At 41.5% G+C, this 20,206-nt stretch overlaps 1 protein-coding gene across 1 annotated transcript; it reads left to right on the plus strand.

Moving 5' to 3' along the window:
* The first annotated feature begins 299 nt into the window (after positions 1–299).
* Positions 300–19,906, plus strand: slc25a40 (solute carrier family 25 member 40). The gene is made up of 10 exons (XM_080426383.1): positions 300–433; positions 3,755–3,862; positions 6,638–6,697; positions 7,256–7,362; positions 8,783–8,850; positions 9,953–10,077; positions 13,739–14,022; positions 15,057–15,129; positions 15,933–16,013; positions 17,150–19,906. The coding sequence occupies exons 2-10, from the start codon at positions 3,763–3,765 to the stop codon at positions 17,287–17,289; spliced, it is 1,038 nt and encodes a 345-aa protein (XP_080282509.1). The 5' UTR covers positions 300–433; positions 3,755–3,762; the 3' UTR covers positions 17,290–19,906.
* Positions 19,907–20,206: the final 300 nt, after the last annotated feature.

Consider the following 20,206-nt stretch of genomic DNA (forward strand, 5'->3'; position numbering starts at 1 on the left):
GGAACAAAACATTTTGAGATGGGGGTCCGCAGCCAAAGAAATACATATCATTTTGGGTGGTCCTTGACATGAAAAAAAAGTTTTGAGAACCACTAATTATGCTAATTATATATTTCCTCCGAGGTGAAAGACTGGTGACGCGAGGTTAGTATATAGCTCTAGTTCCACACTCCAGTCCAGCTGGTGGCGGTACTGCGCCTAATAGTTGGTTTTTCCAAAGAAGAAGAAGAAGCGTTTGTTGTGCAAGTTAGCCTCGGTGTTGCTAATGCTAAGCTAACAGGCTAAGCTAACAGGCTATTGAGGCTAACCGTCCAGACATCATGTGGTGCTGAAGTTCTTGCTTTTTGAGTCTCTCCTGCACTTTAACTAGGCTGTGTGTGTGTGTTCATGGAGGAGAGTGTTGTTGTTGCTGGTTAACCGTCAGTGACACCAGGTTTGTGACGTTGTTTATTACGTCTAAACTTGTGCTTTGTGCGGTTATAGCCGCGTACGCGTGTCAAAAATAACTGATCTACAAGTGATAGCTTGTAGATCAGTTATTTTTTTTGACATCCAGCTCATTGGTGTGTATTAGAACAGTCTGTTTGGCTTTCTGTTTAGAAGTAGGCTACGTGTCTAACGACTCTCTTTTGATCGATTTAGACATCTTTATCTCTACGAGAGTCTCAGCTTTCAAACCCCCAGTTTCCACTGGAATGTCAGCTCCAAAGCCCGTATTTCTCCAAACATGTACAAATGCTAAATATAAGGTGCTTACCCGCTTGCCCCAAATGCTAACTCGGCCCACGGAGTCTTTATGCAAAGTATTAGTCCATATTTTTCAATAAAGACGTATTTTAATCCCGTCTGTGGCCGATTCTGATTGGAAGTTTCCTATGGGGGGTAGGGACGGGGCGCATCCGGTGAAAGCCGGAATTACACTCAATGTAAACAAGTGGGGGAAAATGGCGTTCGGCCACAGACAGGATTAAAACACTTCTTTATTGAACAATATGGACCAATACAGTGCACAAACACTCCGTGGGCCGAGTTAACATTTGGGGCAAGCGGGTAAGCACCTTATATTTAGCATTTGTACATGTTTGGAGAAATACGGGCTTTGGAGCTGACATTCCAGTGGAAACTGGGGGGTTGGAAGCTGAGACTCGTAGAGATTAAAATGTCAAAATCGATCAAATACATCTACGAGAGCCTTAATCTAAGGCTAAGTACGTGTCCTGTATGCAAAACTTTACTTGAGTAAAAGTACTTAAGTATTGTCATCAATATATACTCCTTGATACTTACCTGAAGTAAAAGTGCATTATGCAGAATGGTCCATTCAGTGGTGGAAAAAGTACTCACATTTTTTACTTAAGTAAAAGTATCAATACTGCAATGTAGAAATACTCTGTCCGGAATTTAAAATGTATTTGAGTAAAAGTACACAAGTATTGTTATCAAAATGTACTTAAAGTACAAAGTACTCATTAATGCAGAATGTCCCATTTCACAAGTTTTCACATGTATAAAATGTCTGGCCAAACTATATAGGGTTGAAGTGGTTAATGTATGTTTTGTAATAATAATCAAAATCTACAAAGTAACTAGTAACTAAAGTTTTCAAATAATTGTAGTGGAGTAAAAAAATACAATATTTGCCTTTGACATGTAGTGGAGTAGAAGTAAAAGTACTGAAATTTGGAAATACTCCAGTAAAGTAAAAAAAAAAAATACCTCAAAATTGTACTCAAATACAGTACTTGAGTACTTTCCACCACTGCCTTTTCTGTTATAAGTAAATGTCCTGTATTCAAAACTTTACTTGAGTGAAAGTACTAAAGTATTGTCATCAATATATTACTTACATTTACCGAAAGTAAAAGTGCATTATGCAGAATATGGTCCATTTCATAATCATATTATTGGTTTATAATTATTGCATTCATGTGTTCTTCACTTTAATGTTGTTTCTGGATATCAATGACTTTATGTGCTGCTGGGTAGATTAACCTATCATAATACATAATCATTATGTGTCACTTACTGCAGGGGTGGACTGGCCATTTGGCCCACCGGGGTTATGCCCGGTGGGCCGTTGGGCCAAACAAAATTATAAAATTTGCTCCCGTTTTAGGATTATTACGGTAATTTCCGCGCGGCTCAATTATTAGTTACGTTAATGTTTGGGCTGGGATGCTTTCCAGCAGTGGCCTCAGTGCGGCTGCAGAGTTCATGTGCAACCTATGCTTTACATAGGGTTGCTGGGCTGAAACAGTGAAACCCCCCCGTTGACAAAACGGGGTGTGGTGGGCCGGTCCGGACCAAAATGCCAGGGCTGAATTTTGGTCCCAGTCCGGCCCTGACTTACTGTACGTTTTGTGTTAATAAAATGTAAATCTGCAAATGCAACATTTGCCCATGAGATGTAGTGGAGTAGAATTATCAATGATATAAAAGTAAAAGAAATACTTTGTAAAAGTAAGCAAAATTCAGTACTTGAGTAAAGCTACTTTTCACCACTTTTTTTTATTGATTGAAAGTGTAGATTAGTGTAGTAGAAGACATACTATTCAATGTATAATAGTTTATAACAGAAAATGTTAGAGGAGATTTTTGCCCAGGTTTCCACCTGGACTTATTTCTCTATTCCAGGGAACATTGTTGCCCTTTGCCCTCTGTCTGTGTCTGACTGTGACACTGACTGTTAGTCAGGGGATATTAGCAGAAAGATTTCCAATCTTGGAATAAATTCCTTACCAAAAAAAATCTTCACCAATGTGTTTGTAAAGGTGTCTAGTAATACATCGCACAAAGACTGAAAAGACTAAAAACGGCCATAGCCATCCTTGTCCAGGTATACTTTTTGTGTAAAAAGCCCATTGAGATTGGGCTGTTTTTAGCCCAAGGAGTGGTTTTGGTGCAAAACAAATGCTTGCAATGGATTCAGAATCATAAAAACACCCTAGTTTGACCCCTCACATGCTACTTAAAACAGAATTAAAATTTGATTTTTTTTGCCCTGCATGGAAATGCAGGGAAATGGTGGGTACCCCAACTTTCAGCAGCTGTCAAAAATTCTCCTAGGGAAACTGAATTTCAGTCTTTGTGAGATGTATTACTAGACACTTTTACAAACACATTGGTGAAGATTTTTTTTGGTAAGGAATTTATTCCAAGATTGGAAATCTTTCTGCTAATATCCCCTGACTATGTGGCCACATTTGAGTCAGAAACATAATGTTTGGTCCATCTTAATCATCATTATATATACCATGTGAAGTGTTTTAACTGCATTAGGGCTGTCACGATTACAACTTTTAAGTTGACGATTAATTGTCCCTCAAATAATTGTGATGAACGATTTAATTGTGTTTCTGTTGTTGAAATTGACAACGGAACATTATGGATAAACAAATCATTTCTGTTTGGCTTTTAGCCTTCGTAAACAAAAGTTGCACAGGGCAGATATGACGAATAACGCATATTAATGACTTTATACTTAAAATAAACATTAATAGAGGAAATAGCAGATCTATATGCTCAAAATGCGTCACATCGCGATGTGTTTTGAGCTTATATATTTCTTGCTATTTCCACTATTTTTTATTTAAAAAAAAATATGACATTTTTTTTACATGGAATTGATTATGACGATTATGTAAAAATAATTGTGATTATATAAAATAATTGCGATTAGACGATTATGTAACAGTTGTGACAGGCCTAAACTGCATGCTTGTTATTTATATGTGTATCTTTCTTTTTTTTTTAGGTGTTACCATGAGTGGACAAAGTCTGTCTCCAGCTGCCAGTAATGGCATTACTCCACTTCAACAGATGGTGGCGTCCTGCTCTGGAGCTATTCTCACTTCACTACTGGGTGAGTTAACCATTATATAACCTACAGTGACAATGACCTCTCTCTCACACACACACACACACACACACACACACACACACACACACACACACACACACACACACACACACACACACACACACACACACACACACACACACACACACACACACACACACACACACACACACACACTCACACACACAATGCCAAACTCCTCATGGACTGGGCCCATTACTGACTCACAACCAGTGGTGTAAAGTAACTAAGTACATTTACTCAAGTACTGTACTTAAGTACACTTTCGAGGATTTTTTACTTTACTGGAGTATTTCCCATCTTCAATCACTTTTGCTTCCACTCCACTACATCTCAGTGGCAAATATTGTACTTTTACTCCACTACAATTATTTGACAGCTTTAGTCACTTTGCAGATTTAGATTATTATCACAAAACATTAACCACTTCCAGCCCTATATACATTTCGGCCATTTGAAAATAGCCCAAAAAAACGGGGGCGAGCGTGTACTGGGGCGAGTTCTCCGGTTATATCATATTGACGGCACCGCGGCTTGCGAGAGATTCTCTCCGTGGAGTAATTAAACACCACAAACAACACGGTTGTATGTTGACACAAACACACTGGAGCGATTTAGAAGCACTTTATAAGAAAACTAACACTTATGTTTGATTTAAAGTTAGTACATGTGTTTTAATGTTGACATGCGTTCATGGCAGAGATTATAATATGGGCATATGACAGCCCCTCTTCTTCCTGGTACGGTGGACTGGCGCTGAATATTTTAACGAAGTTTCATTCGTTGTAGTACTGACTGTGTGAGTGCACTGCCAAAGAAAGCATACTCCCTGTGGCCTTTTTATAAAGTACCTGCCAGGTACATATTTGCATTTCTATGGGTGATGGTCGCTGACTTGCTTCACTGAATGGACTCGGGCGTGGCTGTGTGTCCGTGAGACGGACGATGCCCGTGTCTATTGACGGGCGATAGCGCTATTGTTCCCGGGGTGTTGGGTTCACACACTTTCAAACGGCCTCACGGTACACCTAGCATTACGTCGCGGCACAATAATGGACCGCCTGCCGCGGTTGGGAAACGCTGGTCTAAGTAATCCTGGGCACTACACTCCCTCGGCCAGCCTAGGGAGAGCCTAGAGCCGAGCTCATGCCTCCTTCATTGCATGAGGAGTGAGCAGGCCGCTTCTTGTCACCCGACGGGGGGGAGTTTCCCCGGTAGGACGAAGGGCGTGGAAGGAACACGTTATTCCAACCAGTTCCTTCCCCCTCCCTCAGGCGTCCCGGCTGTCATGGGGGAGGCGGTATAGAGACCAGGATTACTGCATGTTTTTGTGAGGGTATACCTACCCTAGGAGACACGGGGAGAACATGCAAACTGCCGTTTACTTTAAGAACAGGAATAATCAGCACCAGCTTCTACAGCTTAGGTACCCGTTGTCAGCAGGTTAAAAATATAATCAATAGATACAACTTGGTTGCCTTGCACGTAGATAGATTAGTATACTGTGACTTTAGTAGTTGGCCACTGATATTGATAGGACCTGTTCCTTGGCTCTTATTTCACTTTTTAGGGAAAGGAAGGAACTTCTCTGTCTCTGCTGGTTGTCCTTAAAGGGATAGGTCACCCCCAAAATGTATTTTTTTCTATCGATTAGTCACCCCATGGAGACTTGGATTCATGGATATTGTTTTGTTTTTGTCGCATTCCTAAGCCAATAAATTGATGACCGGCATGCGGTTCCGGTAGGAGACACAAAGAGTCTCCTTTGTGTCTCCTACCAGAACCGCTGCCTATCGGTCCGCGTGTCATCAAAGTTAGTGGCTTAGGAATGCAACAAAAACAAAAGAATATCCATGAATTCAAGTCTCCATGGGGTGACTGATCGAAAGAAAAGAGGTATTCTTTTGGGTAAACTATCCCTTTAACCCATTAAGACCGGGAACGCATCTGTGTCATTTTAGATTTCTTTGGCTATTCAAAAATAGCAGATCTACAAGCTCATAGCTATGAGCTTGTAGATCTGATATTTTTTAAAAATCGTGAAAACATATTTTTTATATTTTTTTCAAAAAACTGTTTTAATTAGATTTAGAAAACATTTTTAATAATCGCCTCAGGTCTTAACTCATTGAGTGCCATTAATGTGTTTCACGTGTTTTTACCGCTATGGCCCAACGTGTTTGACGTGTTTTTTTGTTTTGTTTTTTTTTAAACATTTTCAGAACCCAAGATATCATTATCTGAAGATTTGCAGCTCCATCCACTCCTTGTTTAACGTATAACTGGAAAAGGCTGTATCTTGCTTCCTAAGCACTTTTGTTTTACTTTGAAAAAAACTCTGGCACTGGGACAACATAATAGAAATAATTATTGTTTATTCGTTTTTGTTCTTTTACATGCTCATAGGTTGTACATTTGAGTGCCAGAATTGCCAAACGTTTAAAAAAATAAATAATCTGGCACTCAATGAGTTAATGGGTTAAGTTCACATCCGAGTCGTTCCTCAACTTCTTCTCTAAAATCACACAGATCAAATCGGTAGTACATTGACTAAAACCATCCGCTCATGGCGGTCATAGACAGTCAATCATAAAAGGCACGCACAAACTTGCTAAAAACGCAAAACATAGGAGGCTGAACATAGGAAGGAACCCACTGGGTGTGAAACTACAACTTAAACAGAACAAACAGCTTTGTCTTGTTGGTGTTGTCATGTTTCAGTTGTTGATATATATTGTGACATTTTGCCGTTCTCAGTCACCCCATTGGATGTGGTGAAGATCAGACTTCAAGCGCAGAAAAATCCCTTCCGCAAAGGTACACAAGAGAAGTCAATTATGTATTATGATCAGAGTTCCCACAGTCAGGAAATTCCTGGAAATATTTTGAAATTAAGATAAATGTTTTCCAGGCCTGGAAAAGGTTTGGAATTAATCAAATGTTTGGGAAAATGTTTGGATATAATTAACATTTTTTTGGCTATTGATTTTGTAAAAAAAAAAAAAAAAAATTCTAGCATTATGTGAAATAGGTGTGGCCTAATGTATACAGGACGTACAAAAATAGATCTATAAATACATCTATCTGTATGTTGCACCGTGATACGTTGTTAGCTTGTAGATCTGTTCCGTTTGTGACATGACACCTTTGCTCGAGTGTGCATTGATAGAACACTGGTGTGTATATAGCCTCATACTTTTAAAAAGTTATGGAAAAGTTTTGAATTCATTGTAAAAAATGGGTGGGAACCCTGTATTATACGTCAATTATGTATTATTATTATTATCATCATTATGATTATCATTATTATTATTATTATAGTGCTCAATAAGCCACAGTTACAGTGACCTAACAGATGTTTCTCATATTTCCCAGGGAAATGCTTTGTCTACTGCAATGGCCTGATGGACCACCTATGTGTGTGTGAGAACGGCAACTCCAGGGCCTGGTATAAAGCACCGGGTCACTTCACCGGCACCGTGGTACCGTACACTTCACACACCCGGCTGCACAATATGCACTTCTACTGTTAACACTTAACTCTTTATTATAAGACGTTTGAGACATATACAGTAGGCCTATCTATTATAGTACATATACTATGTAGAGCAGTGGCTCAGCGTTCCTTGAGGGGGTTCTACGTTGACCCTTACAAGTCTGTAACTCTGACAGTGTACAAATGGAACCAAATGGACCCGTTAGGGTCCATTTGGTTCCATTTGTACACTGTCCTTCTAATACGTGAGGAGACCGTGTTTTTCAATTACTTTTTTCAATTTTTTTTAATGAAAAATATTCAATACAATTACAAAATTTAATGAAAACAATTAAAAAAGTAATCAGAAAAAACACGGCCCCCTCACATATTAGGAGGGCAGGATGAGTCACCAGAAGCAAGGATGGGTGTTTTTGATTAATCTAACATGTTAAAAATGGAGTTTGGAGTTATAATGGGTTTGTATAGGAATGGGCCGTGTCTGATAAAATGAATATCAAATATCTAAATACTGAATCAAGCAACTGTCTGGGGGGCTCACAAAAGCCTGAGTAGATGATAAAATGAACCACTTTTTTTTAAAGTGAAATATCCTTTAAGATGCCATTGGATCTTAGGATGTACCAGTTATGTTGGATTAACATACTGTACAGAGATTGGTTAAAACATTATATTCATTAACTCTCTCAGTGCCACGCCCCGAGATATCCCGAGTTTTTCCCGAGTACCCTCAGTGCCAGCACGAGAAATCCAGAGTTTTTACTTTTGACTGTGGTCGCGCTATTCTGTTTATTTTTCATGATCACTTTCGCTTCCTGACTCCTTCAGACTCATTGGGTTCCGGTTTCATGACGCAGATTCCGTTTCCGGTTCTCATTTTTTTCCCGCGGTCATTTTTGGCCAGAATAGGGAAAGTCACGGTTTTTCACACGGTATAAAAAACAAACGGAGAGGTCCACGTCTACTCTCTTTGGTCTGGGTGACGATCAGTCATCGTAGTCGTGTATCACATCGTAATTTAGCCCGATCAACGATTGTCAAAAATGTCAACATCCGGTTATGACCGGATGTGACGTGAGCCTGTTTGGGAGGGGGCGAGTGAGCCAGCGAGATCATCAATGTGTCGATTTGTTGCTCTCTACTGGTAGAACTGTATTATGGGTTTAAAAACCCAATCAGATCATTTATTTGAATGAAAAATTACAAAATTAAAAAATCGCAAATTGCTGGCACTGGGGGAGTACTTTATGAAAATACTCTTGGCACTGAGAGACTTAAAATAAGCTCTCGATCTCTTTAAATGTAAATCAAATCAAAATAGCAGAAACTAATACAATTATACAAGTATGTAAAAGAGGGCAGCCAGTATATAGTATGATTCAGCTAACCCTTCTCTCCGTGTCCAGGATGCCTTCATCAAGATCTCGCGAGTAGAAGGGATCAAATCTCTATGGAGTGGACTCCCTCCAACGCTGTGAGTCTCTTACCTTCATCTGCATCACTCACCTGGTTCTAGTGGTGTCAAAAAGTAATCGATTCATAGATTAATCGCGCTGTGGACATGGACGATTATGAATCGATTCACAAATGTCAAAAATCGTTTATACATTTTTTTTTCTTCCATATTTATATGTTGTTCAGTATATTTGACTGCTTGTATTGATTGATGAAAAAGTTGCCATGTTGTGCAGTAATATAGAAATGTGTGATGCATCGCGATGCATCGTCGAATCGAATTATTACAAGGTTAATCGTTATCGAAATCGAATCGTTACCTGATGAATCTTAATTCTAATTGAATCGTGAGGGCAGTCCAATGCACACCTACCTGGTTCACTACTTACAGGCAGCTAAATCGTATTCATCTGCAATTCTGCATCACTGGGTCTCCTGGGATTCAGTAGTCATTGTCATTTATTGACTTGTTGCTGATGCTTTATAAATCCATGTGTGACTGAGTGGTTTAGCGCAGTATCAGTTGTTTTTTAAGTCATGCTATTAACTCATTCAGTGCCACTGGCCAAAATTCATTGTAAAAAAAAAACATTCAGTGCCACAGCCAAAATTCATTGTAAAAAAAAGTGATTAGGAGCCGAGATACAGCCTTTTTCAGTAAGAAGTTAAACAAGAAGTGAATGGAGCAGAACATTTTCAAATCATCATATCTTGGGTTCTGAAAAAAAAACTATTATTATTATTATTTTTTTGACGTATTTTACGTCCTGTGGCACAGGGCTTATTACATTGGACGTATTTTACGTCCAGTGGCACTAAATGAGTTAACTGGCTTTGCTTTGCGTGAGCGGTCCAGACTTCTGCCTGACTGAAATAACAATAACAGCGTTATTTCTGTCGCACACAAAAAACATTTCCAAAGTGTTTTACGGATGATAAAAAACAAGTATTTATAAGGAAGTAAATCTATGATTAAAAAGATTAAAAAGAAGGAGAAAAAGGTTGATGCTGAATTCATAAAAATCTCTTTATATGTGTTATTATAAAGGTCACCTAAGCAGAGATCAGTTGTAGCACATGGTGTTGAGGTGTGACATGTTATTTTGTGTGATTGTTTTCAGTGTGATGGCGGTGCCGGCCACTGTCATCTACTTCACCTGTTACGACCAGCTGTGTTTCGCTCTGAGGACGAGGATGGGAGAACACGCGGAGATGGCGCCTCTAGTGGCGGGAGCCTTGGCTAGAGGTCAGCACACAGCTAACACGACTTTAGACTTTATTAGAGAGATAATTTGTGTATAAACATTGAGACTGCACAGTGCACTGTGCACTGTTACACACAGGTTTTGTCTAAGCGATTCCCAAACCAGTTGTATCGAGGAGCGCTCGTTTCGGTTCACCCAACGTCCTGTGCATGAGGCTCGTGAGGCGCGCCTGAGCAAGCCGCTAGGCAGGGGTGTAAAAAGTACTCACATCTTTTACTTAAGTAAAAGTATCAATGCTGCAGTGTAGAAATACTCTGTTACTCTAAGTAAAAGTCCGGTAATCAAAATGTACTCGAGTAAAAGTACAAAAGTATTGGCATCAAAATATACTTAAAGTACCAAAAGTAAAAGTACTCATTGTGCAGAATGTCCCATTTCACAAGTTCATAATGTACACAAATCTTTTGAAAATAGCAGATCTACAAGCTCACCATGCAGCTTGTAGATCGGCTATTTTCAAATGGCCGAAATATATATGTCACAGGGTGTTTGGAGAGCCAGGGTGATTGAAGACAGAGCGCTTGTTTTTAGGCACGGGGCTTCGGGGCGATGCGGGGCTTTTCGAGACAGGGTTTATTAGCGAGGCTCGTGAGGAGGAGGAGGAGGACGGCGCTGCGATGCGGGGGGTTATTACGCGAGGCTCGCGAGGAAGAGGAGCCTCCTCCTCCTCCTCCTCCTCCTCCTCGCGTTTTAAACCGTCCCGTCCTCTCCTTCTCTCCTTCTCCTCCGAGGAGGAGGAGGAGAAGGAGAGCGCGGAGAGGCGGGGCTTTGATGCGCCGACGGAGACCTGTCTTTTGTTGTTCCCCCCCACATAGCTATAGGGGAACCATAATATCTATGAGGGGAACGCTGAACACGCGTTCACACGCACGGCGCGCCGACTTAGTGGAGCTTGAGGCCGAGGAAGCGCGCCCTCGCGCCTCCAGGCGCGAGTGCCCGCGGTGACCGGCCGACGCTCCACTAGTCGACTCAGCGCCGTTTGATTTGTAAACCGATAGGGACAGAATAGTTCTTTTCATGGATCACTGTGTGTGTGTGTGTGTGTGTGTGTGTGTGTGTGTGTGTGTGTGTGTGTGTGTGTGTGTGTGTGTGTGTGTGTGTGTGTGTGTGTGTGTGTGTGTGTGTGTGTGTGTGTGTGTGTGTGTGTGTGTGTGTCAGGGAGAAACTAAAACAAAAGCCAGCAGAACACAATAAAAGTATCTTAACAGTCCATTGAAAGCATGTGCGCGTGTGCGTGCGCGCACGCGCGTGTGTGTGTGTGACTGTGTGTGTGTGTGTGGTAGCGGCCATATATGCTTGTGCACAAGCCTGGCTTGTGGCTCCCTCTAGTGTCTAGTGTTGCTTCTACAGAATTGCTGGGTGGGTGGTAAAAACGAGCGAGCCTTCTTCAATCACCCTGGTTCTCCATTCACCCTGTAACATATATACTGTAGGGCTGAAGTGGTTACGTTTTGTGATAATAATCTAAATTTGCAAAGTAACTAGTAACTAAAGCCGTCAAATAATTGTAGTGGAGTAAAAGTACAACATTTATGTAGTGGAGTAGAAGTAAAAGTATTGAAAATGGGAAATACTCCAGTAAAGTAAAAAAAATCTTAAAAGTGTACTTAAGTACAGTACTTGAGTAAGTACTTAGTTACTTTACAACACTGCCGCTAGGTGAGCGAGTGCCCTCGCCGAGCATGGCTGCTCCAAGTACCCTACTAGTTGAAGACTGTGGTTGTACTGGGCAGCTCCCAGAGACCAACATGAGAAAACTGTTTAAACCACCCGTCATTGAGAATTTGTTTGGGCTTTTCGCCATCAAACAATATCAAGCAAAAAGGAAACATCGGCGGGTCCTTCTTCTGAGGCGCTGCTCGCGCACCTCTCTGAATGGAAATGGAAGAACCGTCGTCCTAAACACCCTCGCCCTGGGTCTAATCCGGCGGCCTCACCCGGGAAAAAAATGGGGCAGTGTGTTTTAGGACGAGAGTTCCGTTTTCCACCCGTAAAAGCCTCCGGCTCGTCTGAGTTTTTTTTCTTTTTCTTTTTTCTTTGTCCCAGAAGTGGGGGGGATATCACCCAAACTCTCAAAACCCTGGACATTTGAAGGATTTAATAAAACCCCCCCGGACAGGTCGGACAGCCCCCCAAAAGAGGACATGTCCGGGTAAAAGAGGACGTATGGTCACCCTAGTCGTGCAAGAATAGTGAAAATAGCAGATCTACAAGCTCACAACGTGTCGCATTTGTGAACGTTTTTTTCTATAATAACATGCCCAAAATTAGCGATCAATCCAGTCACTATTTTGTATAATGTATTTTATAATCAATTAAATGTATTTGTTCGATTAACTCATTCAGTGCCACTAGACGTCTAAGACGTCCGTTGTATCATAAGCCCTGTGCCACTTTTTTTTTTTCTTTTTTTTTTTTTAACACATCGACCGCCAGAGGTTCATCTCATAATGTACTCACCAGTGCCAAGGTGTTTTTGTTGTTTTTTTGTTTTTTTCATGTCGCCATAGATCTTGTTAAAATCCTTAAGATTGAGCCGTACAGGGTCTGTTTACATCCGCGACATCTCAACGTATCTCCCAGTGAAAATCACGTGTCAAACGGGGCATCCATGTTGTAGTTAGAGCGGATTACGTTAAACAGTGAAATGCGAGGAGAAAAAACTACAGGAAGAGAATTGAGTTTCAGTTTCGTCTGTAGAATGGGAGCGGACGTGATCGTCAAAACCGGATCCCAAATAATTCCGTTTCCGGTCATCAAACCGGAAACGGAAGTGGATCAAAAAAATTCCGAAAGTGAACCCGGAAATGTTTAGCGCGAAAAGACCGTGGACCGTAGGGCTACGGTCTCGGCGCTTAACAGTTGGATTTAACGGACCGTAGGACTACGTTCTTGGCGGTTAATGTGTTAAAGGTTCAGAACCCAAGATACGATGATTTGAAAATGCTCCATTCACTTCTTGTTTAACTTCTTACTGAAAAAGGCTGTATCTCGGCTCCTGAGCACTTTTTTTTACAATGAATTTTGGCTCTGGCACTCAGAGCCAAACTGCCAGAAATAAATCAGGCACTGAATGAGTTAATTGTTGCAGCCCTTATATCCATCATGCTATCAACCAAGCCAACTGCAGTGTTGATTTTGACAGCAAATTTTGATTTAGTTTTAGTCATAGTCTTTTGAATAAAATGCCATTACATTTTAGTCATATGGCGTCGTAATGGCTGAACTTACACTTGGTTGCATGCTGAAAATAGCCGATCTACAAGCTCACAACGCCTCAGAGCACAACACCCGAGCGCAACCAAACATAAAATGACTTGTCTTTTAGTTCTACTTGACCTCGTCTCCACTCGTCCCTCCCTAACATTTTAGTCTAGTTTTTATTTGTTGACGAAATTGTCAATATATTTAGTCTTAGTTTTCGTCATCATAGCTTAGCTTTTATTTAGTTTTAGTCAGTGAAAAAAAGGTAGTCGACGAAATTTTTTTCGTCATAGTTTTAGTCGACGAAATCAACACTGACCCACTGTCATCCTCACTTTCTCTCTCTCTCTCTCTATCTCTCTCTCTCTCTCTCTCTCTCTCTCTCTCTCTCTCTCTCTCTCTCTCTCTCTCTCTGTTCTCTCCTGTGTTTTGTGTCAGTGGGTTCGGCGACAGTCATCAGCCCGTTGGAGCTGATCCGGACCAAGCTGCAGTCGGAGAAGCAGTCGTACCGGCAGCTGATCGGCGTCATCGGCCAGGAGGTGCGCTCGTCGGGCTGGCGGTCCCTGTGGAGGGGCTGGGGGCCCACCCTGCTGAGGGACGTGCCCTTCTCCGCCATGTACTGGTACAACTACGAGCAGACCAAGGCCTGGCTGTGTGAGCGGGCCCAGACCAGGGAAGCCTCCTTCTCCATCACCTTCATCTCCGGAGCCGTGTCTGGCTCTGTGAGTTCCTTTTTTTAACCCGTTAAGACCGCGAACGCATCTGTGTGTCATTCTAAGATTTCTTTGGGCAATTCAAAAATTGCAACATTTTTGCAAATCTTTTTTTTTTTTTTTTAAGCGAACATTTTTAACTCAAATCTTTGCTTCTGGGGGTCCTTGGAACAACATATTTTGAGATTGGGGTCCACGGGCCAAATACATAATTTTGGGGCTCTTTTTTTTTTTTTTATCCCACTATTTTGTAACCCCATTTTTTACATCCAGTGCCAATTGTCTATGTAATCCTGGGCACTACCTTCCCTCTGCCAACCTAGGGAGGCCAGGGCCGAGCTCATGCCTCCTTCAATGCATGAGAGCCAACTGACCTTCTTGTCACCTGACAGGGGAGAGTTTCCCTGGTTGGACGTAGCGCGTGGAAGGAACACGTTATTCCAACCAGTTCCTTTCCCCTCCATCAGGCGCCCCGGCTGTCATGGGGGAGGCGGTATAGTGACCAGGATTACTGCATGTTTTTGTGAGGGTACCTACCCTAGGGGACACAGGGAGAACTCCACACATAAAGGCCCTTTCACCAACCCCACCTAGGGTATGGGCACTGATGACGCGGAGGAGAGAACACGCCCCCAGTGCCCACAGCGTCCCTTGCGGGAATCAAACCCAGGACCTTCGAGCATTTTGGGGGTCCTTGACAAAGTTTGAGCACCACTGATATCGCAACATAGGCTTTTCAGAAATCTGTTTATAATAACTCGCTGAATTCACAACCGATTTTCACACAGTTTGGTTTGTTAGAAATGTCAGACATGTGGTTTTGTTACGATAAAGGATACGTGGTTTAGTCAAAAAATATAAAAGGGGTTTCATACCTAAACACCTTATCTTACACAACAGTAATGGTTATAAAACACAAATGTAATGAACTTCCCAGTATGACAGAAAACCAGTAGTACCAGTGGTCCCAATCCCCAGAGACCAAGATGACACCATGTATCACATGTAGAGGACTTATCACAACCTGTCCTTGTGTTTCTCAGATTGCTGCCATTGCCACCTTACCGTTTGATGTGGTCAAAACCAAGAGGCAGGTGGAGGTGGAGGCCATGAACTGTAAGGAGGACATTGATATGTTTCTGTAATGTCCTGTCAGGAAGATTAATGTTGTCATTAGTACTATTATTAACGTGTGGATGACTGGTATTATTATTATTGTGCGTGTTTGTATTACTATACTACCATTATTACTATTACTACTAAGTATAGTAGAATTTGAGAAATGGACAATATGAGGACCATTTTGCTAGTCCTCACAAGAAAAAAAGTGGTTTTATGCTTAAAGGGATAGTTCACCCTCAAAATGACTTTTCTATCGATTAGTCACCCCATGGAGACTTGAATTCATGGATGTTCTTTTGTTTTTGTCGCATTCCTAACCCAATAATTGAAAAAAATTACCAGTGGTTCCGGTAGGAGACACAAAGAGTCTCCTTTGTGTCTCCAACCGGTCCGCTGGTCATCAAATTATTGGCTTAGGAATGCGACAAAAAAATATATCCATGAATTCAAGTCTCCATGGGGTGACTATCCCTTTAAAAAAGATTTTTAGAGATGGCCTTACAATTAGAAAAAGATTCCTGTTGGGGTTATGCTTAGGGTTACGCATTGAGAGGTTCGGTTTAGGAGTTAGGATTAGAGTTATACCCGATTCATACTTAGCTGCACGCTGGTGACGTGCACCGAAAAATTGCCGATCGACAAGCTCACAACGAGTCGCTTTGTGAGCTTGTAGATCGGCTATTTTTCGGCTTTAGGCTTACGGGTTAAAAATGTCAATTAAAAAAAATTACATTAATAAAATCACTGTCTTAAAATGTCCTTATAAGTATAGTAATGTGTGCGTGTGTGTGTGTCAGTGTCGTCCCAGGTGTCGTCCTCTACCCTCAGTGTGATGAAGAGGATCGTAGCAGAGAACGGTGTCGGTGGACTGTTTGCAGGTATGATTCACTTCATTTCACCAGGGATCTGTGTGAACTGTGTTTAGACCCAGACCAGATCTGATGATTTAGTATACCATCTGATTGTTCAATAATGTCCTTGACCTGGGCGCCCGCTGGCCTAGCGGTCCAGGCGCATACCACATAGGCTGGTAATCCAGCTTGTGAGCCTACTTTCATATCAATAAAGGTAGAAAAAGGCCCACAAATATCTTATCTTTCAAAAAAATTATGATGTCCGTGACCAGAGTCCCCCAGGCTTCTATACTAGGCCCATTCTTTTTTTCTACACGGAATACTGTATATTTGCCGAAAAATAGCCGATCGGCAAGCTCACAACGTTTCGTGCTGCGCCGCGTTGTGAGCTTGTAGATTGGCTATTTTTGCAACGTTCTGTTCCGCTGCAGTTGCTGGTGTTCTAATTTCCCTCCGGTTGCACTTGGTTGTACGATTGCGTAGAAAGTAGTGAAAATCGGTGATCTACAAGCTCACAGCGCGAACTTGTAGATCTTTCATTAAAGGTAGGGTAAGTGATATTTTTTGGTTAAAACAAAAAAGTATTTTGTTAAAAGGTTAAAATACTATATTCTGATAGTAATCATTGCTATAGAGTGTTTTTTCAGTAACAGATGTCTCCCTGTCTCTCCAGCTCTTTAATAAACAGAAAATACATTTTTCGGTAGGTGTCAAAATCTCAGCCAATCAGGAGAAAGTACCCATTTTTAAGCTTAATTTGTATAGTGTTCCAGTTCCAATTTTGTCTGCTCATTTCTTAGTGTCATCACTTCCAATTTCACTTGTTTAATCTGTATCCTGATTGAGTTCTCTGTCCTGGTTGGATGAAATTGGAAATGAAACTGAAACTGAAACGAAAGTGCATTTTCTGTTTAATAAAGAGGTGGAGAGACAAGGAGACTCCTAATACTGAACAAACACTCTATAGCAATGAGTACTATCAGAATATAGAGCTATTTAACAATTATTTTAACCAACGCAAATCACTTACCCTACCTTTAATCATAATCGAGGCAAGCATTCGAGATAATCGTGATATCGGATTTGAAGTCGCATCGCCCAGGCCTACCTTGACAGTGACACACACACACACACACACACACCTCTTATGTGTTCTCCAGGCTTCATGCCCAGGCTGATCAAAGTGGCTCCGGCGTGTGCCATCATGATCAGCACCTACGAGTTTGGAAAGGCCTTCTTCAGGAAGCACAACCAGGAGAGGACCATGGGACCGCTGCACGCCACCACCGACAACGCCTGAACTTTGACCCCGTCGACCGTCCTGTCCCGCACGAGATGTTGTGACCCTGTGTGTGACACGCGGTCACATGCCTCAGCGTCTATAGGCTCCATGCACAGCCGCCATATTGTGAAGACATTCACAGCTGTTACCAATGATACTAATGAAGGCTCTGTTCCATTCTTGGTCAAACAGAGTCATGGTGCTGATAATGTGTCATGTTGGCTCACTGGAAACACTCTGCTACACCAGTGGGTCTAAAATTGGGGTCCAGGGACCCTCAGGGTTCCTTGAGGGGTTTCCAAATGGCCCCTTACGGGTGTGTAACTCTGAGAGTGTACAAATGGAACCAAATGGACCCGTAAGGGTCCATTTGGTTCCATTTGTACACTCTCAGAGTTATGGGGGTCGTGGAAATTGAAAAATCTGAGACCCACTGTGCTACACTAAATGGAACTGAGCCTTCATTAGTATCATTGGTAACACCTGTGAAGGAAGTGAAAATATGGCTGCTGTGCATAAAGCCTATTTAAAGGTGTTGTAAGTCAGTGGTTCTCAAAGCTTTTTTTTAAATTATTATTATTATTTAAAGGACCACCCATAACTCTGAGAGTGTATAAATGGAACAGAGTCACGCATTAATAAATGAACACTGATTTGAGTGTGTAGAAAGATACAAGGAGAGCGAATAAGAGAGCTGTGCCAAAATGAAAAGAGAATGCAGGAACAGAAAAGGAACTGCTTATTAAAATCCTAGTATTGTTTGTTTAAACACATTTTCTTTTTGTGATGTTGGATCACATTTCAAGAGATTTTAGATCTCTTTTTTTTTGGTATTTTAATTTAAATGCTATGCAGGTTTTCCTGGTCCAAGTTCATTTTTGGTCCGGAAGTGTGTTGTCTCCCCAAGACAGACGGTCAGAGATCTCTGGCTAGCGACATCTGATGGCATGTAAATTCAATGTAGGGGGGTATAACTGGGTGGAAACTATTTAGAGATTACATTTTTTTACTGCATTGCAGAATCAATGCAAAGACGTCAGGGCGGTCCTTCATATTGGGACGGTGATATGATTAGTTTTCAAAGCAGTGTGTGAAGTTTTTGTCAGCGGTCATTCTTGCTGCTGTTCTAGCCCATACAGTACATTGAATGGAGATGTTAGCAGACATTTGGCCTTGTGGTTAGGGTGTCCGCCCTGAGATTGGGAGGTCGGGTGTTCAATCCCCGGCCAGGTCATACCAAAAACTATGGGACCCAATGCCTCACTCAGCATCAAGGGTTGGATTGGGGGGTCAGTCTCTGTGACATACTAGTGTCATGTCCAGGGGGTGTACTTGTTCATCAAACTGCCTCACGCTACAGAAACAGGAGATAGGCTCCTGCCCTAGGGGCCATATGGCTCGGTAAGGCGGATAGCTCCGACCGCCTGGCTACGTGAGATTAGGAGTTGTTTGATCCAGTACAAACTGGATGTGGGGAATCTGTGTTAAATGCACTTACTGGAAAATAATAATTTGAAAACAATTAACCGTAGGTGGCTTTCATAGTTTATTAAGTTTAGTTTACAGGATGTGAGGGGTCTTAATTCAACCCTGTATTCTTAGTTGACCAGGGTCCCCCTGGGCTCTAGGAGCTAGTTCTCTCTACACCAAAAGTATTTGACAAAAATACCCGATCTACAAGCTCATTAACAAACCTGCTCTGTGTAGTTTGATTTGTGTCTGTAAAATGACGTCCAGAAGTTTGTCTTGTTTCTCCAGCAGAGTTTCTAGTGTCTCTATCTCTCTCTGGAAGAGGTTGCACATGAACTCTGCCGCCACACTGAGGCGCTCCAACACAAACACTCTGACATTAAGCTTCACACTACAAACATCAGCACCACGCTGCTGTTTCTCCGAAACACACAATATCTCCTCTCCCACCGGCGTCGGTGTTCATTTATCAACAGCCGTAGAGACTCTATTTGACACATTTTACCTCCTTTTATGAGACATTTTTCACCGCCTAAGTTTTCCTTAAGGATCTGGAGTTAATACGTCACAATGTGTCACATTTGGGTTGCGTTATGAGCTTGTAGATCTTCTATTCTTGCCGAACGTTCACCCCAGTATAGGGACACTAAGGTTCAATGTTGTTAAACACACTTTCATCCTAAAACATTTCATCCTAAAACATAAAAGTTACATTCGATGAGAAATGACGGTGCGGGTCTATTTTATATTGAAAATGGCCTTTCTCTTTGCCTCCCTTGCATCCATCCCAATGTTCAAGGTCACATCTCGTGACCCCATTCCCCTCGTGTTTTCTAGGTTTTCTGTTGCTCTGTCGCCTCCTACCCTGCATCGCCGTGTTCGGTGTCTCTGAATGTGACACTTTAATATTTGATGACCTTTCCGTTGTGCCACTTGATGGGGTCAAAGAAAAGCTATTATGAAGGTGTGATATTTTCCATTTGAACACGTAGCCACTGTCAAACTGTGACCAGACCATTTGGTGGTTAAGACATTCAGACAGACAAAGTTCTGCTGTATATAATGACTATTGTTTGTTTTTTTGTCAGCCAAGCTCTCAAGAGAAAATGATGTGGAAGAATAACGTTTGAAATGTTTTAATTAAATGATTGATTTCTCCAATCAACATTTCATTGTGTGGAATTATGTTTATTTAATGTATTTGCAATTATGAATAGCAAACCTGACATGAATGAAATATGTCATATATGGCATTGAAGTCCCAAACAGTAGGCTTTGTAGGTGCATACATGCAGCTGATAATGCGATGGAAATATTAACCCATTACAACCGGGAAAGCATCTGTCATTTTAGCTAAATAGCAGATATACAAGCTCATGTACTTCGTGCCGCCCTACGAGCTTGTAGATCTGCTATTTTTCAAGAAAAAAAATTACAATTTGTGCAAATCTTTGAATATATATAT

The sequence above is a fragment of the Gymnoscopelus braueri genome, assembly GCF_963280865.1.
Source record: "Gymnoscopelus braueri genome assembly, chromosome: 4".
NCBI lineage: Eukaryota > Metazoa > Chordata > Actinopteri > Myctophiformes > Myctophidae > Gymnoscopelus > Gymnoscopelus braueri.